This window comes from Perca flavescens, chromosome 11 (assembly GCF_004354835.1).
Source record: "Perca flavescens isolate YP-PL-M2 chromosome 11, PFLA_1.0, whole genome shotgun sequence".
In the NCBI taxonomy this organism is placed as follows: Eukaryota; Metazoa; Chordata; class Actinopteri; order Perciformes; family Percidae; genus Perca; species Perca flavescens.
The window spans coordinates 13,663,357-13,683,572 of record NC_041341.1 but is presented as its reverse complement, the minus strand read 5'-3'; the positions used below and the strand labels follow the sequence as shown (position 1 = coordinate 13,683,572).

The following is a 20,216-nucleotide window of genomic DNA, read 5'->3' as shown; positions in this document are numbered from 1 at the left end:
CAGAAGTATTCACTTTGGTTCAAAACCTGAAAGAGTAAGATTGGTTCTGGGTTAAAAAAAAAAAAAGTTTGATGTTGCATTGCTTTGTGGCAAAAGTTGAACCAAGTTCGATCCAGTGTTATTTTAGTTTCAGAGACCTCTGGATCAGGACTCCCACTGCCTCAATGCAGTAGCCTCGTTTAGATGAAAAGGGAGGAAGCTGTTTTGACCCTGCACAAACATCAAGCAAACCAAGTTATTTTAAATCAATTAATTAAATGACATAAATGTTAAATATTTACAATATTAATAAAGAGGAAACACTTTAAAACACAGGCGTTTCTCCACACTGCATACTCTCAAACTGGCCGAAACTATTTGCAGACCACTAGTGTGTGTGTGAGAACTGGGGGGTGGTAACTATAATTGGGGTCCTAATGACTTAATGGGGAGTAATACAGCAGTTTACAGTCAGTTAGCCAGATGTCCTAGCAGCCTTTCCACTCCCATCACAGCACACACCAATCCAAAACAAAGTGGCACTAATGTGAAAACTAAAGCATTTCACAATATGGTGGAAACATAATTGGATGCAAAAGAATGTGTACAAGCACGTTGGTTTTTCAGCAGGATCTTTTTGGAAATAAAAATGACAGCCAACAAACCCTGACAGAGAAACTAATTGTATATACTGTAAGTACAACCTGTTTCCAGATCTCTGCATTGCCAACCGTGTGGCGACTGAAATTATGTTGGCGGGAAAGTTATGTCAGCTGCTTGTGATTGGTTAGGAAACTCAGGAACCATTCCTGAACAGAAAACAGCAGAAATGGACATCGGATGAATAATATAGTGAACAAAACGGCAATTCAGTTTGATGATCATGCCCGCCACTTCAGGTGGAAAAAATCATCTGCTGTTACTGTTGTTGTTGTGGTTTTTTTTTTAAGTATGTGATCTTGTTACACCTTCTTGAAAACATTTGAATGTTAGTTGAAGGAAACACTTATGTTTTTCTTTTACTTTGAAGACACTTTTCAATTTAGACATATCTACAGATGCAGCTTCCTATTTCCTTTTCGCGCTGTTTACACAGTCCCCAAAGTCCCCAACTGTACCACAGGGCATAACTCCTCTATTCCATACCGACAGGAGAACTAACTTTAATTGCCTTGATTCTCCACCTTGAATCATCGTGCCAGAATAAGCTGTAGAAAGTAGACCTTCACGTGGACTAATATCTGAGGTGCAGAGCAGCTCTGACAGCAAGGTGATGCAACGACCAGTAAAAGATTACATGCTACAGGAACATCCAACTGTGAATGCTGCCCCTCGTCCACTTTATTTCCCCCCAGTTCCTGTGTCTCTTTGATCAGAGTCGTATTTCATCGACAGACACAACGTGGCTGCAAGGAGACAAAGTTGTTCTCGGACTGAATTCATTTCAGATCACGAGCTGCTCTCTCCATGATTTGCATATTCAAATTCTCCAGTCAAATCGTGTGCAGTCGGTTGCTGATTTCCACAACAGGGATCTCGGTTTTGTTGCTGCCTCACCATGGTTGCATTATTGGAGACAGGCCTTCCTCTGCCACTTCATCTATAGTTTCTGATTTGTTAGGGGACAAGACCAAATATAAAGTATCCTCCCTCTCCAAGCTAGCCTCTGCTGCACTAGCTTTTGCATTTATTTGGGTTTTGCTATCAAGCGTTCCTTTCATTGGTCTTTTTGAACAGCTGAAACATGCTCTTGGAGGTGTTCTGTCCATATTCTAGCTAAATTAGTATCTACTGTACTATAGAACAACACATGCAAGGATTCTTGGGAACTCCACCAATACTACACATCAAAGTCTGTTTACAGGTCTTTGGGCGCACTCCTGCATTTGTGAAAAAGGACGAGTGGAGCAATTAACTGAAATGATGAACTATCATCTGGTTAGTTCATCTGGTTTGGCTCTAATGGTCAATATTTAATCTTTAGTTGTTTTCTGTAGTCTTGTTACTTCTAATTCACCTCAACTAAGGTTGTTAAAAGAGATTAATTAAGATGGGAGAGTTCATGACTGTCACAACCAGTGCAAGACTTTCTCCAGTTACATTTGTTTTGTTCAAACTGTACTTTTAAGCTATTTTTGTAAAGGCCCACAATCAGACAGCTGTGAAAAAGTGTGATTCTACAACAGATTCACTTCTTGTTCTGTAAAGAAACCAAAAATCCTCCATGTTGAATCTTCAGCAGCAGTATCTGAATGTGTGAATCCTCCCACACACTCCACAGAGTCCTCCTCGCTCAGGACTGAATACAGGACCAATATTTTCAACATACAATAGCAAACCCCTTGGCAGCTTATCCTGTTGGAGAAATGCTACACTCTCAACCTGTGTTTGTGTGTGTGTGTGTTTGTGTGTGTGTGTGTGATATGGGGTATGAGTGGGGGCCGCAGGTGCCAGACAGGCGGCCGTTTCACACCCGTCTTCTGTAATTGGCCAGGGCACCCCATCTTCCTTCAATAGGACCCCCCTTTACACACACACACACACACACACACACACACACACACACACACACACACACACACACACACACACACACACACACACACACACACACACACACACACACACACACACACAAGGAATGAGGCAAGGCCAGCTCGGGCCTGACGCCACAGCAACCATGACGCCAGCCAATTATAGCACGGCAAGGCAAGGATGCGTGAAAAAGTCACCTAGCAACTGAGAGAAAGAGAGAAAGGGGGGTGAGTGAAAGAGAGAGAAAGAGAGAGAGAGATTAACAGGCATGTACAATCAACCAACCACTAACCAATTATGGAAGAGTGTGATGCAGTTGCTTGGCAACCCAAACTGAATGAGCAAGTGGGAGAGAGAGAGAGAGAGAGAGAGAGAGAGAGAGAGAGGGTCGGAGGTTGTATTCAGTAGAGGAGTATAGAGGTATATATGTGTGTGTGTGTGTGTGTGTGTGTGTGTGTGGAAGTCTGGGGTTACAGCAGGGTTTTTCCTGAATCCACATGAGGCTGTGGTACCTGCTGAGGGTGGGGGTGGGGCGGGGGTTGAGGTCTTGGGAAGTCAGACTCAAGCTGGAGTGTTTTTTTCATGTTTTAACCTGTGAACTACACATCACATACTTTACATCACAGCTAGCCATTTTGCAAACTATGTGTTAAATCCAAATGTCTTTTTTGTTTTGCTTTACGAGCCCTAGACACATACATAAACCATAAAAAGTGAACGCAAAACCTGCATTAATTGTTGCCAAAATTACATTATCATTGTAAGGTTATGCAGTGCAGACTTTTTCATTTTGCACCTAATCTACATTATATTAACGTTCACAAAAATCAATGCAGACTCATTGCTCTCTAATGATGGATACAATTACACGGCAACATTCAAGCAAGTTTCAGCAATGTGTTAATTGATTTTCATACTACCAGTGTATAGATTCTCATCCTGTCGTTGGTTAAATTTCGATGTGTGGCTAACTGAAGGGCTTTGGAGAATATTACTTCAATTAAGTTCAGACATATGCTTTTTATCTGTATGAGGACATTCTTTTCTAGTCATGTTTTAAGTGTTTGTGTAGTTTTATGTAGATACAGATCTGCTTGTAATAAAGCTGCTTTATTGTTTCATTTGATTCTGTTTTCCTGTCATTTTGTACTAAAGCCTCTTAAAACATATACATATACACATACTCTCACTATAAAAATATTGGGATTTTACTAAACCATTAAGCCTGTATGGTGTATTGTACCACAATTCTGTCGTATACTTGCTGATTGGTGTCTATTTGGTTGTTTTGGGTTTTGTCTGGGTAGGTTAGAACTGCCATTCAACTTTTACACAACCAGACCGATTGTTGTTGGAGTTGTTGAAAGGTGTATTTCTTCACTGATGGAGCTAAGGTTGCAGCCTCCCCCCCCTTTCTCCAGTCTTGGTTCTTCACTATTATATACATGTCTCTGTTTTATTTCTGTAATGGAAGCAAATCATCATCTGACAGCAGCTACGTGTATTTTAACTGTGATCTGCAATTGTATTATATGCACATCGAAATATTGCATCAGGTGCCTGCACACTGAGTTGATGACTATTTCCTATATAAGTACAGTTAAGACAAATACTCTTCCACTCCTTCCAAAACTGCTCATCTATTCTGCTATCTCGGGTGCCAAGTATGTAGTTAAGTATAATGTTTTGGACTGCAGCTTGAATAACAAGGAGGATACAATTATTAGCCATCTAGTGTTTTTAGAGATAAAACCAGATCCAAGCGAGTGAGAAAAACAACAATCAGAGAACCAGAAAACCTGGCTCTGACTCAGAACAGCTCTGACTGGGTCCTTTAGAGATTTACTGAATTAATTTGTACATCTTTTAATGTTACAACTCTCCCTGTCTGAACATTTTCATATTGCTGCGGCTCAGAGAAATTGTTTTGGATATGAACAGAGGAATATTATTACCAACATTATGTGGAATTGCTACACATGTAACACTAAACTCCTGACAAACCTCACTACAATTATGTTTCTAATGGCCTCTGGTGTGCACAATGTGACAGTAAGTGTATTGATACTGTGCAGGCTTTCTCCAGTTGTTCCTCCCTGTGGTCTTTGCTATGTTAATCCCTCCATACATGTATGTCCAATGATTTACGGTCATAATAACCCAAAAAGAGGATTAAGCTAATTAAACCACAGTGCTGTGCTTGTAGTGAACACATTGGGAGGGAATGCACCACCCCCACATTTATACCACACACACGCACACTGAAGAAGCTACAGTTTCTCCAGGGTGTCTTTTTTTCTCCTCAGTGAATGATTCGGGCTTTAAAAGCTCATCTTTGGTTATCATGACTCGACTGTAGAATCATCAGAAGATTAAAGATACTGCAGCTAGCGGCCAGGCTACCTAGAAAGCTAGCTGCTCCATTCTGGATTAACTATAATAAAGCTACAGCTGTGGGTTCCCCCGGCTATGCTAGGTGCTGGCCTTGAATGTAATGCTATACTTAAAGCCATGCGATGGTCGCTGGGATCATATAAGCCTGTAACACGCTGGATTAATGATGCCAAGGTTGCCAGTATTAATACAGTAGAAGGTCTGCAGGCTATGTACTGTAATCCTGATGAACACCAAGGAAACTGCTAACACTGGATGATGACAACTGGAGGCCATGAACCACTCCAGATACTGTAAATGACACTGGGGTCCAAGCTAAAGTTAAATAATGCTAGCTTCAGGTGGTGCAGGTCTGTACAGGCCTCATGCTGCAGATAAGTGATGGATTCAGACTCAGTTACTCGACTAAAATCTAGAATGCATTTTGACTTGACAACAGATGAAAGGATTTATAAGAATGTATAAATATGTGGGGCTAAACTAGTTCCTGTCACTTGCAAAGTAGTGATGTACCTCTGAGCGACAATTGTCAATCAAAACAACCTCCAAAAAGAATAATGGCTAAATACATTTTTAGAAAAACAATTCATAAAGTTTCTATTTTCTTTGGTTCAACTAAAAACACAAATTACTACTATAAATATATTACAAAAAATATTACTATTATTACGAAATCATGTGCTCTCCACAGTTGTAAAATCCTTCCTCATAGTATAGTAAAACACTGTAGAGAGTTCTGACATCTGATTTCTTACGAACCCTTACGAACGCACCCCTTTGCATTTATTTGCGTCATAATACAGGGCTGCTTTTGGTCTGAACGCCTGGTAAGACTTTTTTTTAGTGGACTCAACTTTATTTTCGTTGGTTTACTTGTGTGAATTTGGTTGAAAAGTCAGAGCACTTTTTCCCAATTACTTTTATTTTATGTCAAACAAGATATTCTTCTGTTTGGTATACAGACTTAATTGTGTAATTGATTGAAAGGTTTAGCTTCTATATGAGTGATAACTTGTTCAGAAAACAAACAAACAGGCGGTTCAGGTGACTTAATGGTTTAAACCAGGAATTCATCATTATCTGCATCAGTCAAATCCATCTTCACTCATGTGTCTCCTTCATTAACCCAAAACTCGTCCCCACATGCTTACACTTTGCAGAGCTCACGGCAAACAGCCCCTGGACACATTAGCCTGATGTATGTTCTGTCTGAGGGTCATTGAGAGGGCCGCTGTAGTTAGCCTCTTAAGATGCATGTCCGACCCAGTTGGACACGGCTGAATTACCAATGTCATTTACTGAACTACCAGTCTATCACTCATCAGGCAATTACTGAGGCAGGGCCTTTTGGCCATGAGCTGGAGCATGAGGAAATTAATAAATCTAGAGGATCACCTGAGAAGCAGAAGAAGACGAGCAGAGGGCCTTTGAGAAAAAAAAACTCAACTTTCTGATGTTTTTTTTTGCAAATGTCTCCATGAGCTCAACCAACTCACAAGGTGAAGTATCTTTTGGGTTATGTACATGTGCTGGGTTTTAGCTATACTCAAAGCTCCAGGTTTAGACATATTGTTGGAGCTACATCATGTGTAATGACAATTCTTTAGGATGTGGACACATTTTTCATTGTGCTGGTTCTGAACTTCAACACATTGGGTTTGAAAAGGAACATAGACTATGAGACAGAAATGTTGACTATCAGTGTGTTAATGGTGTAGGAATTGTTTTCACTTCTATAGTCTCCTAATTCAAGGGCACAGTTAAGTAACTGGAAAAGTTGAATAAACTTGAATAAGGTCATTATTTTCAATATTTGTCTCACAGACATCATCAGACACTTGGTATCTTCCCAGTTGACACTCTGTCAGGCCTGTACTACAGCCAGCTTAGATTCTTTTTTCAGGGCACTTTGCCTGCAGTCTGGTCTTCAGCATTTAAACACATGATCAGTTGGATTGCGGTCATGTGACTCACTTGGACAACCAATAACGTCACAATGTTTGGCCATAAAACTCCTTGGTTGTTAAGTCTGTATGCTGTCCTGCTGCATTGCCCTAAAGAAGTATTATTTTGATATGTAAAACATGTCAAAATGATCGGACAAGATCTTATGCTGCAAATCTTTGTCAAAATGGCCCCAAGTATACAAAGGGCTACGCATATTACAGTCTTCACATAATATTGATGCGAATACCTTGAAGATATAGCTGAAAGTCAGCACTGTTTTTAAAGAAACTTGAACTGCTAGATTGGGAGAACACTGTGAAATACATTGACTCTATATTAGTTTTTAAAATCCTTCATGGTCTAGCTCCACCTCCTTTACTGGAATATATAAAAAAAAAACTCAAACAGCTCAACCAGAGCAGGCTCCAGAGGTAACTGCACTGTTCCCTTTAGGAGAAGTGCATTTGGCCATTTTTCTACCTGGAACTCTATACCAAGTGCAATATGTGAATTATCAACTTTCACCTCATTTTCCAAACAGTTTAAAAATGGCTACTGCAGAATCAAACCTGTTGTCATTAACTGGGATAATCTGTAATTTGTCCTCTGTTGTTGATCTGTAATTTATGTAATTTTTTATTGTGATGTTTTACTCTGACTTGTTTTATTTATTTAACTTAACTTATAGGGACCATCAACCTGTCAGGGACTAAGGATGGAAATTAGCCTTTGGCTATAATCCTGTATATATTTCACCCTTTGCTTTTTTATTAATAAGGGAAACAATTACACTAATTAACCCTGACAAAGCACACCTGTGAAGTGAAAACCATTTCAGGTGACTACCTCATGAAGCTCATTGAGAGAACACCAAGGGTTTGCAGAGCTATCAAAAAAAGCAAAGGGTGGCTACTTTGAATAATCTAAAATATAAGACATGTTTTCAGTTATTTCACACTTTTTTGTTAAGTACATAATTCCATATGTGTTCATTCATAGTTTTGATGCCTTCAGTGAGAATCTACAATGTAAATAGTCATGGAAAAAAAAGAAACACATTGAATGAGAAGGTGTGTCCAAACTTTTGGCCTGTACTGTACATTGTCCCTTTTTTTGAAATAAATAAACTGGAACTGTAACCTCATAATCACTGTGCTGAAATAATGCAATATAAAGTATTTGTGCTGAAAAGTTGTAATGAATGTAATGAAGGGCTTACCTGTGTGAGTCCTCTGATGTGCCTTCAGATGGGAGCTCTTGGTGTAAACCTTCCTGCAGCCATTAAACTGGCACCGGTGGACTCTCTTTTTGTTCTCTGGTATTTCTCCTCCAGGACTTCCTCCTCCTCCCTGCTCACTGTCACTGAGGGCTCCTCCACGGCTCGGCGGCGATGGTAACGCTCGTGCTGCCACCAGTTTAGCCGCCCCAAACCCAACCTTCTTTGCCACAAATTTGAGCGTTAGTGTACCATCCGCCGTCGCAGTCAGTGTTTGTGTGGGCTTGATGAGGTGGCGGCCGAGCTCTGGTGACGATGGCGGTGTAAGGGATGTAACAGCGGCACTGAGCTGTGCGGCACTGACTCCTGCGAGGACTTGGTCCTTTGGTGTGAGGGTTTCAGTCCCTGCCTCTGCTTGGGTCCTGCTGGGGTTGGGCACCTGGAGGATTTTGGCCTGGACCTTGGGGAGGGTTATCAGTAGTGGAGGTGGGCTGGGCTGGTCAGGGAGGCTGGGGAGGAGGGGGTCCATCAGGTCCTCATCACTGTCACCGCCCTGTATGAAGGTCGGCGTTAAGAGACAGTCCAGCTCCTCATCAAAGAGCTCTGAGAGTCTCTTGGGCTCCGTCTGTAGATAGCGCTCCAGCTCGAGACATGTCTGCAAGAAAAGGAAGCACAAGAGTCAGACATAAACATACTTTACAACTGTATTTCAGTATTTCTCGCAACTTCAGTCACACCATCTACATATGTAAGATGCTGTCTCACTGCAAAGTTGGTGACTAAATGGCCTTTAGTCATCAGGTTCATCTATGCTTCAGCAAGTCCATTTTATTTATATAACCCGATACACATCAGCTATATGACCACTAGAGTGTGGATCGGGACGCATTTTTCTGTCTGAGCCCTGCCTGCGTCCGACAGAGCAGTAAGCAAACCCGTCCCCAGCCCGAGAGGCATTAAGATATTTATGTCCGTGCCCGACCCGAGCCTGACTTGAAATCTTGTTTTTTCCTTTGTTTGTGTGGAAAGCCCGCTTTTATTAAGCAACTGTAAGAAGGCTATCGGAAATGTCAACAGATGAGTCCATCAGCGCACACGGGGCAACACAGGCGCGCACCTACATAATAAGCTTGTAGGTATAAGCTGTTCAATGCGTTATTGCACTGATGTGACCGAGCCCGACCCAAACCCGAACATCATTTCTAAATATCTGTCCAAACCCGGCCTGGCCCGTTGGGTCCCGATGGGCTCGGTTCGGGTATCCATCCTCTAATGATTACCCGTTGACTAGTGAAATACAATCATATTCAAACAGGTGTAGAGGAATTTATAACCTCACCAGTTTCGTTGTTACTCTGCTGATACCTTTGTGCCAGCACCATTTACTTCTGCTGAAGCTCCCACCACAACTTCAAACTCATCATATTTTTGGCATTGTTGACTTTGCTATTATCTAATGTACAGCAATCTCTGATCTCAGTACTCATTCATACACATACAGTATCATTCTGTATGTAAAAACTAATATATTGGAGGATTTGTTGTTGCTGCTCAGATTCTTTGAGAGTACACTTTTATTTGTAATAAAAGCTCACTTCCTTAACATATCTCTGACTGAAACAGTAATCCAGCATTAACTACACTGAACTGCACTGCAATGCTAGGAACAGCACCGCTCTATCATTGTTCTTCAGTTGACTTTGCATGACTTTCCAGGGTCTCTGATCACTCATTGGAGGTGTTAGTTCAGAGCTTATCAATCAAGTAATTTAACCATGGGCTACCCTGGTCATGGGGACACACTCATTAGAAATTGGCTCCATAGCGCTAACCTGACTCCGCCAGATGGATTGCTTCGCATTTGCTCGGCATATCCATCTGGGAACTTTCCGTTGGAGCACTTTTGGGAAGAGGTCAAAAATCCTGGTTAGCTGATTGGATAAACCGTCTGTCTATCACCACCTATGTTGGTGATAGACAGCTCCAAATTTTCTCTATCTCAAGATGCCAGACTGATCTGCGAGTAGAAAACTGGAGCTCGCAAGATCAGGACGGTCTCACGAGGCTACCATAGCAATACTAGAGGTAAAAAAAAACTCCAAAGGGAACCTTTAAAGATAGAGAAAGACCATGGTCGTGGTTAAAAAAACCCAAATCTGATTATAAGTCACAATGCTAGGATCTGGAACAAAAACAGCAGCCTTCCATGTCAAAGTCCCATGCCTTGTGTACAGCCATCCTGCATTTAAGGACGAGTGTAGGATTGTCAAGAAAAACATAGGTTGGTTTATCTGTTTGAACAAAAGACAAATGCAATTTTGTTGCCTCTTTCAGGGGTTTTCTCCCGACTGCGTGTTCAGAGCCCCTATTTACTAGTCTATTTAAATTCAAATGCCCACTGCAGGCTTTATATTTCTCTGCAGCTGTTGACCATGTCACCTGGCACATGGCAGTCCTGAGAGAGGAGGGATTTAGTCTGTGATTGATTGCCGCTGCCTGGCCAAGCTCTCCGGAGCCCTGAACTGTGGAAGCCTTGCCTGTTTCCCTCTGCTCACCCAAATCATCCAGCCATGGAAGTTATATCGCAAGATAGAGGAAGGAAGTTGAGCGAGATGACGGAGGGAAAGTCAAACAAAGAAAAAGAGAAGGAAGGGAGATAGGGAGAAAAAAACAAGCGAGTAATTCTACAATTGTTTATTCAACCTTTATCCGGAGACAACAGAGACATCTGTGCATTGTTTATACAGTTCCAGTTCTGGCAGCAGAGCAGCATCACCACAGTTGTTCATCTACTGGGGCTTCAGTGCCTTGGTCAAGGGCACCGTCCACATCACCTCAAGGGATTTGAGCCAGAAACCTTTAGGTCAGTAACCTAATTTTCTAACCTCAGGGCTAAACATATAAAGGTTCATGTCCTCTGTAATTCCTCTCCCCTCTCACTTGAACCACCAACTGCACTTCTGAGGTCTACATGGGACTTTAGTCGATCCTGCTCCTGCTTTGATCTTTTACACCTGCAACACGGGCTGCCTTGTTCCACGGGGGAAATAAGACACATGTAGCTGTTATAGCTGATCGTAATCTAAAGAAGAAAAAATGAAGTTGCCACAGCTGTTTGATATAAAATGTAACCTAAAAAAACCAATTGCTACTAAAAGGGTACAAAGAGTGCCTCTTATAGTTTAGATGGTTTTACAATGCAACAGATGCAAACCAGATGGTGGAACATCAGATTTCAGAGCAGCGGTTTTAGTAAATATTTACACAATGAAACTGTTAAAACCTATGCCAAAATAATGTATCAACTGTAAAGAATGAGATGCGAAACGTTCCTGCACAATAAACGTATGGGAGTATTAGCAGAGTGTGGGTATCTCATTCTTTTCAGTTGTATCCAGCCCCTATTTGCCCTGCACCTCACCGGTGGGGATGTGCACACTACCACTACTGCTCTACAAAATAATGTGTCAACCATTAATCAATTGTTGGTTAACCCCAAAATAATGACCTATTTTCCATTATGAAATTTCATCCTGTAATGACAATGCTGACCACTAATCCAACCAACAGGAATAGCGTTGAATTTCATGAAAATTCTCACCAAAATCTGCTCCTGTTCCCCCCAAAAAATCACCTGTTGGGTCCATGGATTTTAAATGTTTGTGGATGCGCCTGTGTAAGCCTCATTAAAGTTGCCGCCCAACTGTCATACGTATAGTTGTCCTACTGTCCAACCTTGAAATATCATCACTATAGTGATCAAACTGGATCGAACTTTCTGCTGTAGGTTTACAGTCCAGTTGTGTGGCAAAATCAACAAAACTATGCAAGTAGTTCAACAAGTGGTGAACATGATCCTTAAATCACAAAACAGCAGCATTGAACACTGAGTGAAAATAATCACTGTAATTTTACGACTAAATATCCAACAAGTATGCTACTATTCCTGGTCCAGTTCCTCAAGCCATAGAAATGACATTAAGATGTTTAACCAATCAGAAGTATTTAAACTTTATAATATATAGCATATATAAATACAGAGGAGCAGATGATTGTGCAAAACAGGATTTTATGATTAATTTTTTGGTGTTTAAAATGACATTGACATTTCGTTTGAGCCCCATTAACTCCAGGTAGTAATCTTTCAAATCTATAGTTGAGTAAACATATTATCTTCCTGTTTTTGTGATGTTTCTTTTTGTCAGGAGAGAGAGAGAGAGAGAGAGAGAGAGAGAGAGAGAGAGAGAGGGGGTGGGGGGGGCAGCAAGCTGCTCTGTAACTGTCCACTCAGCACTTTCTTGCAAGCTACCTGGCTCGAGCACTATCCTACAGCATACTGCCTTTACTGTATCTATTTGGAATTGAATTATTTCCTCTGTGTGGCCAAAGGCCTTTGGCAGCTGAGGCTTCTCATCCTGATCTTTTGGCTCTTTCCACCTCTGCTATTGGAACAAATTACAGCCACTATAGATTTTTTCTTCTTTTTTTTTCTTAGCCACATCTGGTTGACTTGGTCCATTCAGACCGGCCAGCGCTGGAGCTTTGTTCTGCTCAGCCTCAGTGACAAGACAGACAAACCAACACATTTAGTCTGAACATCTGTTGAGTGGTGATAAGCTGAACTTCCCTCTCCCTCTTTTCCCCCCCCTTTCTTCTTCCCTTTGAAAGAATATCTTTTTTTCCTAAGGATCTCCATTTGCATATGAATATAAACCGAAGATATCTCTTTAGGAGGGTAACACTGCTTCATAAGGAAACTTGAAAATGAGAAGCTACATGTACGGAAGCAAAGATGACGCCAAGTAACAATATCTTTGGCAAAGGCTCATAGTGCTGAGGAAAACTTTCGGGTTAGCCTTTTGTCCAGACTGTTGCTATGATTGGTTAGCATTGGTATTCTTTTGAGTAGTTGCTCTGTGTAATACAATATCTAATCAAGCACGCTAAAGGAGGCTATTATATCTGTTTAAATTAGATCAGTCATTGCTAATGCATCTAGGAACCAATAACGAAGAATATCAAGCAGACATCAGGTTATCTAGAGTGGAACTTAAACAGCCAAGTGCTTTATTTCAGGACAACTTAGCTGCACGGTTTGGATAGTAGAATGATAAGTACACTAAGAGGCTCTAAAAACCCAACCAATCACACAGGCTTCTTAACAAATGTGGTTTCATACAAATAACAATCCAACAGTTAATACAATGAAAGCTATCATTCCAATTATGTACCGTATTGTAAAAGAACAGTGTTTAATGTTGAACCATGAAGTAAATCCCCACCTAACAATTAACTTATCAGACCTAACTCATTAAGTTTGGTTTAAATTTAAAATTGTTTCTCCCAATCAGTGGTTTAGAAAATGTCATGTTTGCAGAAGTACTTGTTCTTGATTGGATGGTAGGTGTCAACTGTTGTAAATCAATGTGTGATGTATATACAATTGCAAGTTACATGTGTACCATTGATGTACATCTGGCTGACACAGCTACAGATTCAAGATACTGTGAGGATGTAAAGGTCATCAAAAGGAGTACTTTGCTACTGCACTGTATGGGTAACATTGTTAATCATCGTCAGACACAACTACAGCACCATAAATATCAGCTCTCTTTGATACAGTAAATACAGCCTCTATTAGTGATTTCTAAGAGCACACTGTACCATTCTTATCACTTGGACTAGAAATCAAAAATAGAAAGGTCTGTGTGTCTCTTGGCGGGGGCTGGACTGATGCTGGGGATTGTGGGAGGTGGGCGGGGAGGACAGAGGGTAGAGCGAGCCCGAGGCTGTAGAAGAGGAGCGAGCGGCAATCAAACCCACGGCTGGCAGTGAACACACCGCCTCTGACATCACACGTATGACCTTCTCCTTCGTCTGTTTCTCCTACACACAATGAATATCAGGTAACAATGACATGTATGGCCTGCAGCGTGTGTGTGTGTGTGTGTGTGTCAGTTGGCTAACAGCTCAGACTGATAGCATGTGTAGGGCTCACCTCCTGTCCCCCTGCTCAGTCCCACACCATATGGAGAAAGGTCACATCGACACACACACACACACACACACACACACACACACACACACACACACACACACACAGGCAGCCAGTAACATTCATTCCCGTAAAAACATTTTGTTGACTGACTGTTGGAGCATTTCAACACTCGGGTGGACCTTAATCTCTCCTTGAATCATTGGTACAAACAATGAGACACTGAGCTGAAGAAAATCTGCTTTACCGACAAAAAGTCAAATCTACAACACAGTGAACACAACAGTTTTCGGACAGAAGTCAATAGAGACCTGCTGCAGCAAGAAACATCCAATCAGAGAGCTTCAGATTCTGTTGCTGGCAGCTAATGGCTGGCTGAAGATAGAGGTTGATCTCTGTAGAACAAATAAAGAAGAAATAAATAACTAATGCTGCATTCACGTCATCTTTGGCAGAACAGGCTGAATGAAAAGAAAAAAAACGTTATTCTGACTTGTGAGCGTTTCTGCTTTATTTTGAAATAGTTACCTTTTTGCTAGCCCTGCAGTCATAACAGATATATATGAACAAGCAAACCCACAAAGACATACTGCATAGCTGCTTTTTAATACTGACTCAACTGTATTTGTGTTAAAACTGGATTTTATCTGGATATAACCGTCAGCATTGGTGGCTTGGCAGCCATTTGGCAGCCAGTTTGTTGACACTTCTGTAGTTGTTTTCAACAATTGGGAGATAATGTAGCTGCCTGAAATTCGGACTTTCCCAATTGAATGTGGCACGAGGTGCAGTGTTTGGTTCCTGATTGCAGCGATGAAGTGTTCAGAATATGCCGAAGCTGTGATTTCACTGGCTGGCAAGATTCTTCACAGCCTCTGAGGCTCATGGGTACTTTAGTGTTAATACCTAACATAGAAAACAAAAAAAGGATTAAAAGCAAAACTATAACTCTGTAATATTGTAAAACCATCCAGGACAGTCAAGTGTTTCTGTGTTGAAGACAGAGAGGAGCTGAGTTTCAAATGTTAATTTCTAGTAAGGAAACACATGTAGAACAAGCTGCTCTGCCTATTTACTCTCATTTCTATTGTTTGATCTGTGTAAGAAATCAGTCATCAATAAACACTATTACTCTGTGTTCATATGACGGCGCACATGTACAGAGAACAATTGCAAAGGACAGTTACAGTTAATGTACTCATTTCACAGAATTATTTCCACTGTGATAATTTCATGGTCTTCAATGTTGCTTGATTTAATTATGTAACTGTATTAAGATCAATGTCAAACAAGATCAAAAGCAAATGTCACTCCATAGCATAACATATATCCCTTTATCTGAAGGCTCTACAGGTTCATATAGTGATTCTACATTTGGTTTACTTGTAAAAGCAACTATATTTGGTTGTGATCCATTTGTGGATTTATTTCACACTTTCATACACAGAGCTGAAGATAAAAACAAAGGATCCATCTTGTCCTCCTGCATATTCTGTTCCCTCAATGAACGCTTCTTTCTCTTTATATTTTGAGTGTTTGATTTAATATCTCGTCTAAAATAGCTACCGTTGGCGTGCAAGGTTGTGTGTGTGTGTGTGTGTGTGTGTGTGTGTGTGTGTGTGTGTGTGTGTGTGTGTGTGTGTGTGTGTGTGTGTGTGTAGCCTGCTGAGGTCCATTAATAATGAATGCAGAGAGCAGAGGGCTCTCTGGATGGAAGCGCTAAGAGCTTTTGACAGACAAAAGATCATTGAGGATGGAGCTCAGCAAACAGACTGAAGTGGGTGGTTCAGCAGGAGATGCTCCATCTGTGTTTGCATGCACACAGTTATGTGACTATTACCAACATTTCCATTAGGACAATGGTGAAATTAAGCCATTTACGTGATTCTGTACTGTAAAGTGACACTTCCTATAATGGTCTGCTTCGCATGTGGTTATTGCTAGAGAAATGACTGAACAGAACATGAGCAACATAAACAGCTTTCATTCTGCAATATTTTACAAAGCCTAGAAATATTAAGTTAAGAACCGATTCCAATACAAGTCAGTGAATTTTTACATAACAACATGACCTGTCACCCTTTTACAAACTATTAACCATCAAAAATAGGTTTTGTGAAGTTAAGCATGCAGATGCAATTTCTTGATTCTGCATTGTTTATTTTTCTGTTTAATTCAGAAACTGATTCTGGTACAGCTTAGAACACATTTCCACTATAATGCTTATTTTCAGGTTCATACCTGTATTTTGGGTTTAAACTAAAGCATGATTACATGCTTTAATGTTCAAAAACCACATCATATTCCTCATACTGTCTGTCTGAATATACCTGCAATTACCCTCCATCTGAAATGCTTCGTTTTAGCTCTTTAAGCCCCCCTGCTGTAAAAAGCCCTGTCTGCTCTGATTGGTCAGTGTTTCTGAGTCTTCTGCATCTGCGCACTCAGCATTTCTGCACCGTCATTGCAGCCGAGCTGGGAGCCGGAATTGACAGTAACGGCAGTTCCTACCTATAAATAGTATAGTTGTGATATCACAACCGGAAGTCCTGACAGATCAATTAAAGGTTTCTGATACGAGCTAATAAGAGCTGTATGCATTTCTCTGTGGATTGAGCGTTTTGATATACAGTATTTCCATTACACCTCGACCTGGTTTGTAATAGAAAAAAACATGGAGATCTAATTTTTTATAATATGGGACCTTTAAAATAACTCTTTGCCCATGCTTATTCATAAGTTTCCAAGTAGCGACAACAAGTTTCTTGCCATACTCTTAAGATTAAGAAGTCTGTGTAACATCAGACAGACAGACCGATGAAGAAGCAGCAGCAACAGCTCAGTCAGTAGGGGATACATGGTCGGAATCTTGTGATGTAAACGTCAGGTACACGCTTACAGTAGAAAAACAGTCGTTTAGACACAGAATGGGATTTTGCTCATAGAACTGCTTGACAAGCTAAGCAGTGGTACATCTACACTTCAGACACAGATCAGTCTGGAAAAATGAAAACTACTGGGAAAAAGAACAGTCCAGCTCCTGCAATTTGTCCAAGGCTGATGGATCCAGCAATAACCCTCTGGGTTGTCAATTGTCCATTGGATTATAAAGCAACAATATATAAATGCACAATAAAGTAAATTCAGTTGGTAAAACTTGAACCAGTAACTAAACCAGTACATTGACAAATTGACAAAACCAACAGTTTGGGTAATGAGGTGATAATTTTAATGTTTTCTTTTACACATGGGTTTTCCCAGATTGTCTTTTTTAAAACACTGTGTGAATCCGTGTCTAGCAGAGTTGGTGTCTCAGTAACATTAGAAATCTAAAGGAATAACGGTCAGAACATTGAAATTAAGCCCCAGGCTGTAAAAGGAACCCAATTTTCCTTTACATTTCTGACACACATCTGAATCCTTGATGAAAAACACATATGCTTGACATGGATGGAAATGGTGAAAAGGTCATCTAGATAATTGAACACAACATAAATCTTTTGGACTTGCAGAACAATCGATTGGCTGATGTTTGAAGTCATGTTCTGGTAATTGCAGCCTTTTTTGTAACTCTAAAGTTCCCAAAAATGGTCATGAGTTGTTGTGCATGTAATTTGTAGATAATTGGTAAAAATATGCAAAACAGTAGTATGTTCCTCTAAACAAACATGACTTAAGTGGGGACGTGCCGTGACAGGTCTCCACTAAATGCATTAACATTCTTGTAACTACATATTACTACAATAAAATTCCACAAATGAAGAACACTCTACCCTAATTCTGAAAAAGACGATATTCAGACTAAGCTGTTTAAATTGCTAATGAAAGTAAGTATTCCACTGATATTCCCATTTGCACGTAGCCGTGCAGAACAGGATTTTTTATAGCGTTTACTAGCGGCAGCAGACATGTTGGACCGTGCAAACACAGCGTCCCTCTTTCATTCCTTCAACCAGCTTCTTGAAAAGGTTTGCGTAGTTATGTTTGTTTGATATCCAAAAACCTGTTGAAATCCAAGTCTTTGATAATGTTTAAAAGTAGCTGTGTTTCCCCTTCTTATCGGGTCTCCAGCCTTGCAAACTGTTGGCTGGTTGGTTTGTGTACAGAAACCATAGCAACGCACAGAGCTGACCTTAAGCCTGCGGTGAAAACCCAGATTGAGATGCATATTCCGAATGCGCTGTATACATGTCCAAACAATATCCAACCGGAATATGCTCTTTACATGACCTGCATCAAATTTGGAATATTGTCATATTTGGAATAATAGTGAAATATTGGTGTGCATGTAAACATACTGACTGTATCTTCCTCACATTATTCTCATTCATCGTCAATATAGCTGTGTCACAGTTGCATTCATGTAAAGCTCCTCACTGACTATGACACAAAACTGATGTCCCCGAATGAGGAATCAGTTTCCCCGCACGCTGCTGTAGAAAGCCTCCTTGAGAGGATCTCATCTCCTTGAGTCTAATCCTTTTAGTTTGTTCCTGTCTCTATATATTCATGTGTGCATTAGAGAGTGTTTATTTTCCCTCAACGTTATACAGCTTTTGGCTTCAAATTATGTTTTTCTCCTCGCTTTCTGGTACAAATAGGTCCTAATTAAAGTGCTTTGGCTTCCATAAACTGCTCTTTGAAGCTTTACCTCTTGATGGATCTCGCTCTCTCCACACAGCGGGCTCTGATGGCTAATTAGCCACTCAAAGGAAAAGGCAAAAAGAGGCTCTTTATTCAGCTAATTTGCTGATGCGGCTGTGTACACGGTGGATGTGTGTGTTTGTAAGAGTGAGAAGAGCATAATGACTTTTAACTGATGTGTGTGAATATATGCAATGCCTCAATATCAAACCGGTGCCATTGGCAGCGAGCTGCCTCCATTTATGTCTGAGCAGGCATCAGTGCTGCAGAGTGGATGTGGATTTGGTGCTTTGTTAAGAGACTGAAGTGCAGTTTGTGTGAAGCTGCCTGTGAAGATGCTGTTTGAGTTACTGAAGCAACGTCTGTACCGAGCCACACATCTACTTCTACCTCGCGGTGTCACATCATTCTTCAATCATTTTAAGCTCACATTTAAAGTGCAAATTCACTGAAGGCTACACATTAAAAGTCACAAGAAATGTTGCCTCTAATGTCCTAAAATCCTCATGTTTTTACTCCAGATAATTCCATGATGAGTAAGAATTAAGAGGAATTTTGAAATGCTAGGAGCAGTGACGTTTCTTTTGACTTCTACTTCTACTTGGCAAAGAAGTGAATGCATGAATCTGTGGAGGCTTGTGTGGTGATGAATGCAACACCCTCAGAACAGGAGAATAACTATCCTAACAGTTTCTATACTTAAGGTGAGTACTGAAACATCTGTTTGCTTTTATTTGGTTTATAGTGCAGTTAGATCTGCAGCTTTCCAGACAGATGCCGGAGCAACTCACATAACCATCTATGGGATTGTGATGTCATTTCAAAACCATGGGCATTAATCAGAGACCATCCACACGGAAACGCTTTTTCACGTTTTGCATCGTTTTGGCCGATTGTCCAAACGAATCCAGTAAACGCCACCCTTGCGGCTTCGTTTGGACGGCAAAGCCACATACTTGCGTATCGATGATGTCATCGCCACACCCCTCGACCTCTAGCCTTCGACCTCTTATCCTGCGACGAAGTCTCATAACAACAACAATGGCGGACTACATGCTTGTGTTCCTGCTGGAGAAGATATTGAGCCTATTAGGGTTACTAGGGCTGTTTGGTTTCTTCTTCTACTGTCTGTTTGTATACAGCGCGCAAGCTTTACTGGGGATTTCCACCGAATGCAGAACGTCTGCGGACCGGCTCCGCTGCGTGTCGGCTCCATGCTCCATGTGGGGTGATAAGGTCTGGCTCACAGTAGGTGTTCCAGTTCATCCCAAAGGTGTTGGATGGGGATGAGTTCAGGGCTCTGTGTAGGCTAGCCAAGTTCTCTCACACCAAACTGGGAACATTTCTTTATGGACCTGCGAGCATTGCCATGTTAAAACAGGAGACTAACTTCCCCTGTTAGCACAAAGTTGGAACCGCATTATGGTTGAAAATATCAGTTTTTACAAACGTATGTATGGACATGGATGTGTGGGCCATCTAGTGTGGCACAGCAGCATACAGAAC

General features: G+C 41.0%; 1 protein-coding gene across 1 annotated transcript in view; it reads right to left on the bottom strand.

Annotated features, from left to right (window-relative positions):
- klf7b (Kruppel like factor 7b) overlaps window positions 1-20,216 on the bottom strand; it is a 69,059-nt gene that overhangs the window by 11,977 nt on the left and 36,866 nt on the right. Inside the window, exon 2 of the mRNA XM_028591333.1 lies at window positions 8,075-8,726. Coding sequence (XP_028447134.1) covers window positions 8,075-8,726 — 652 coding nt within the window. The remainder of the gene's footprint in view (window positions 1-8,074; window positions 8,727-20,216) is intronic.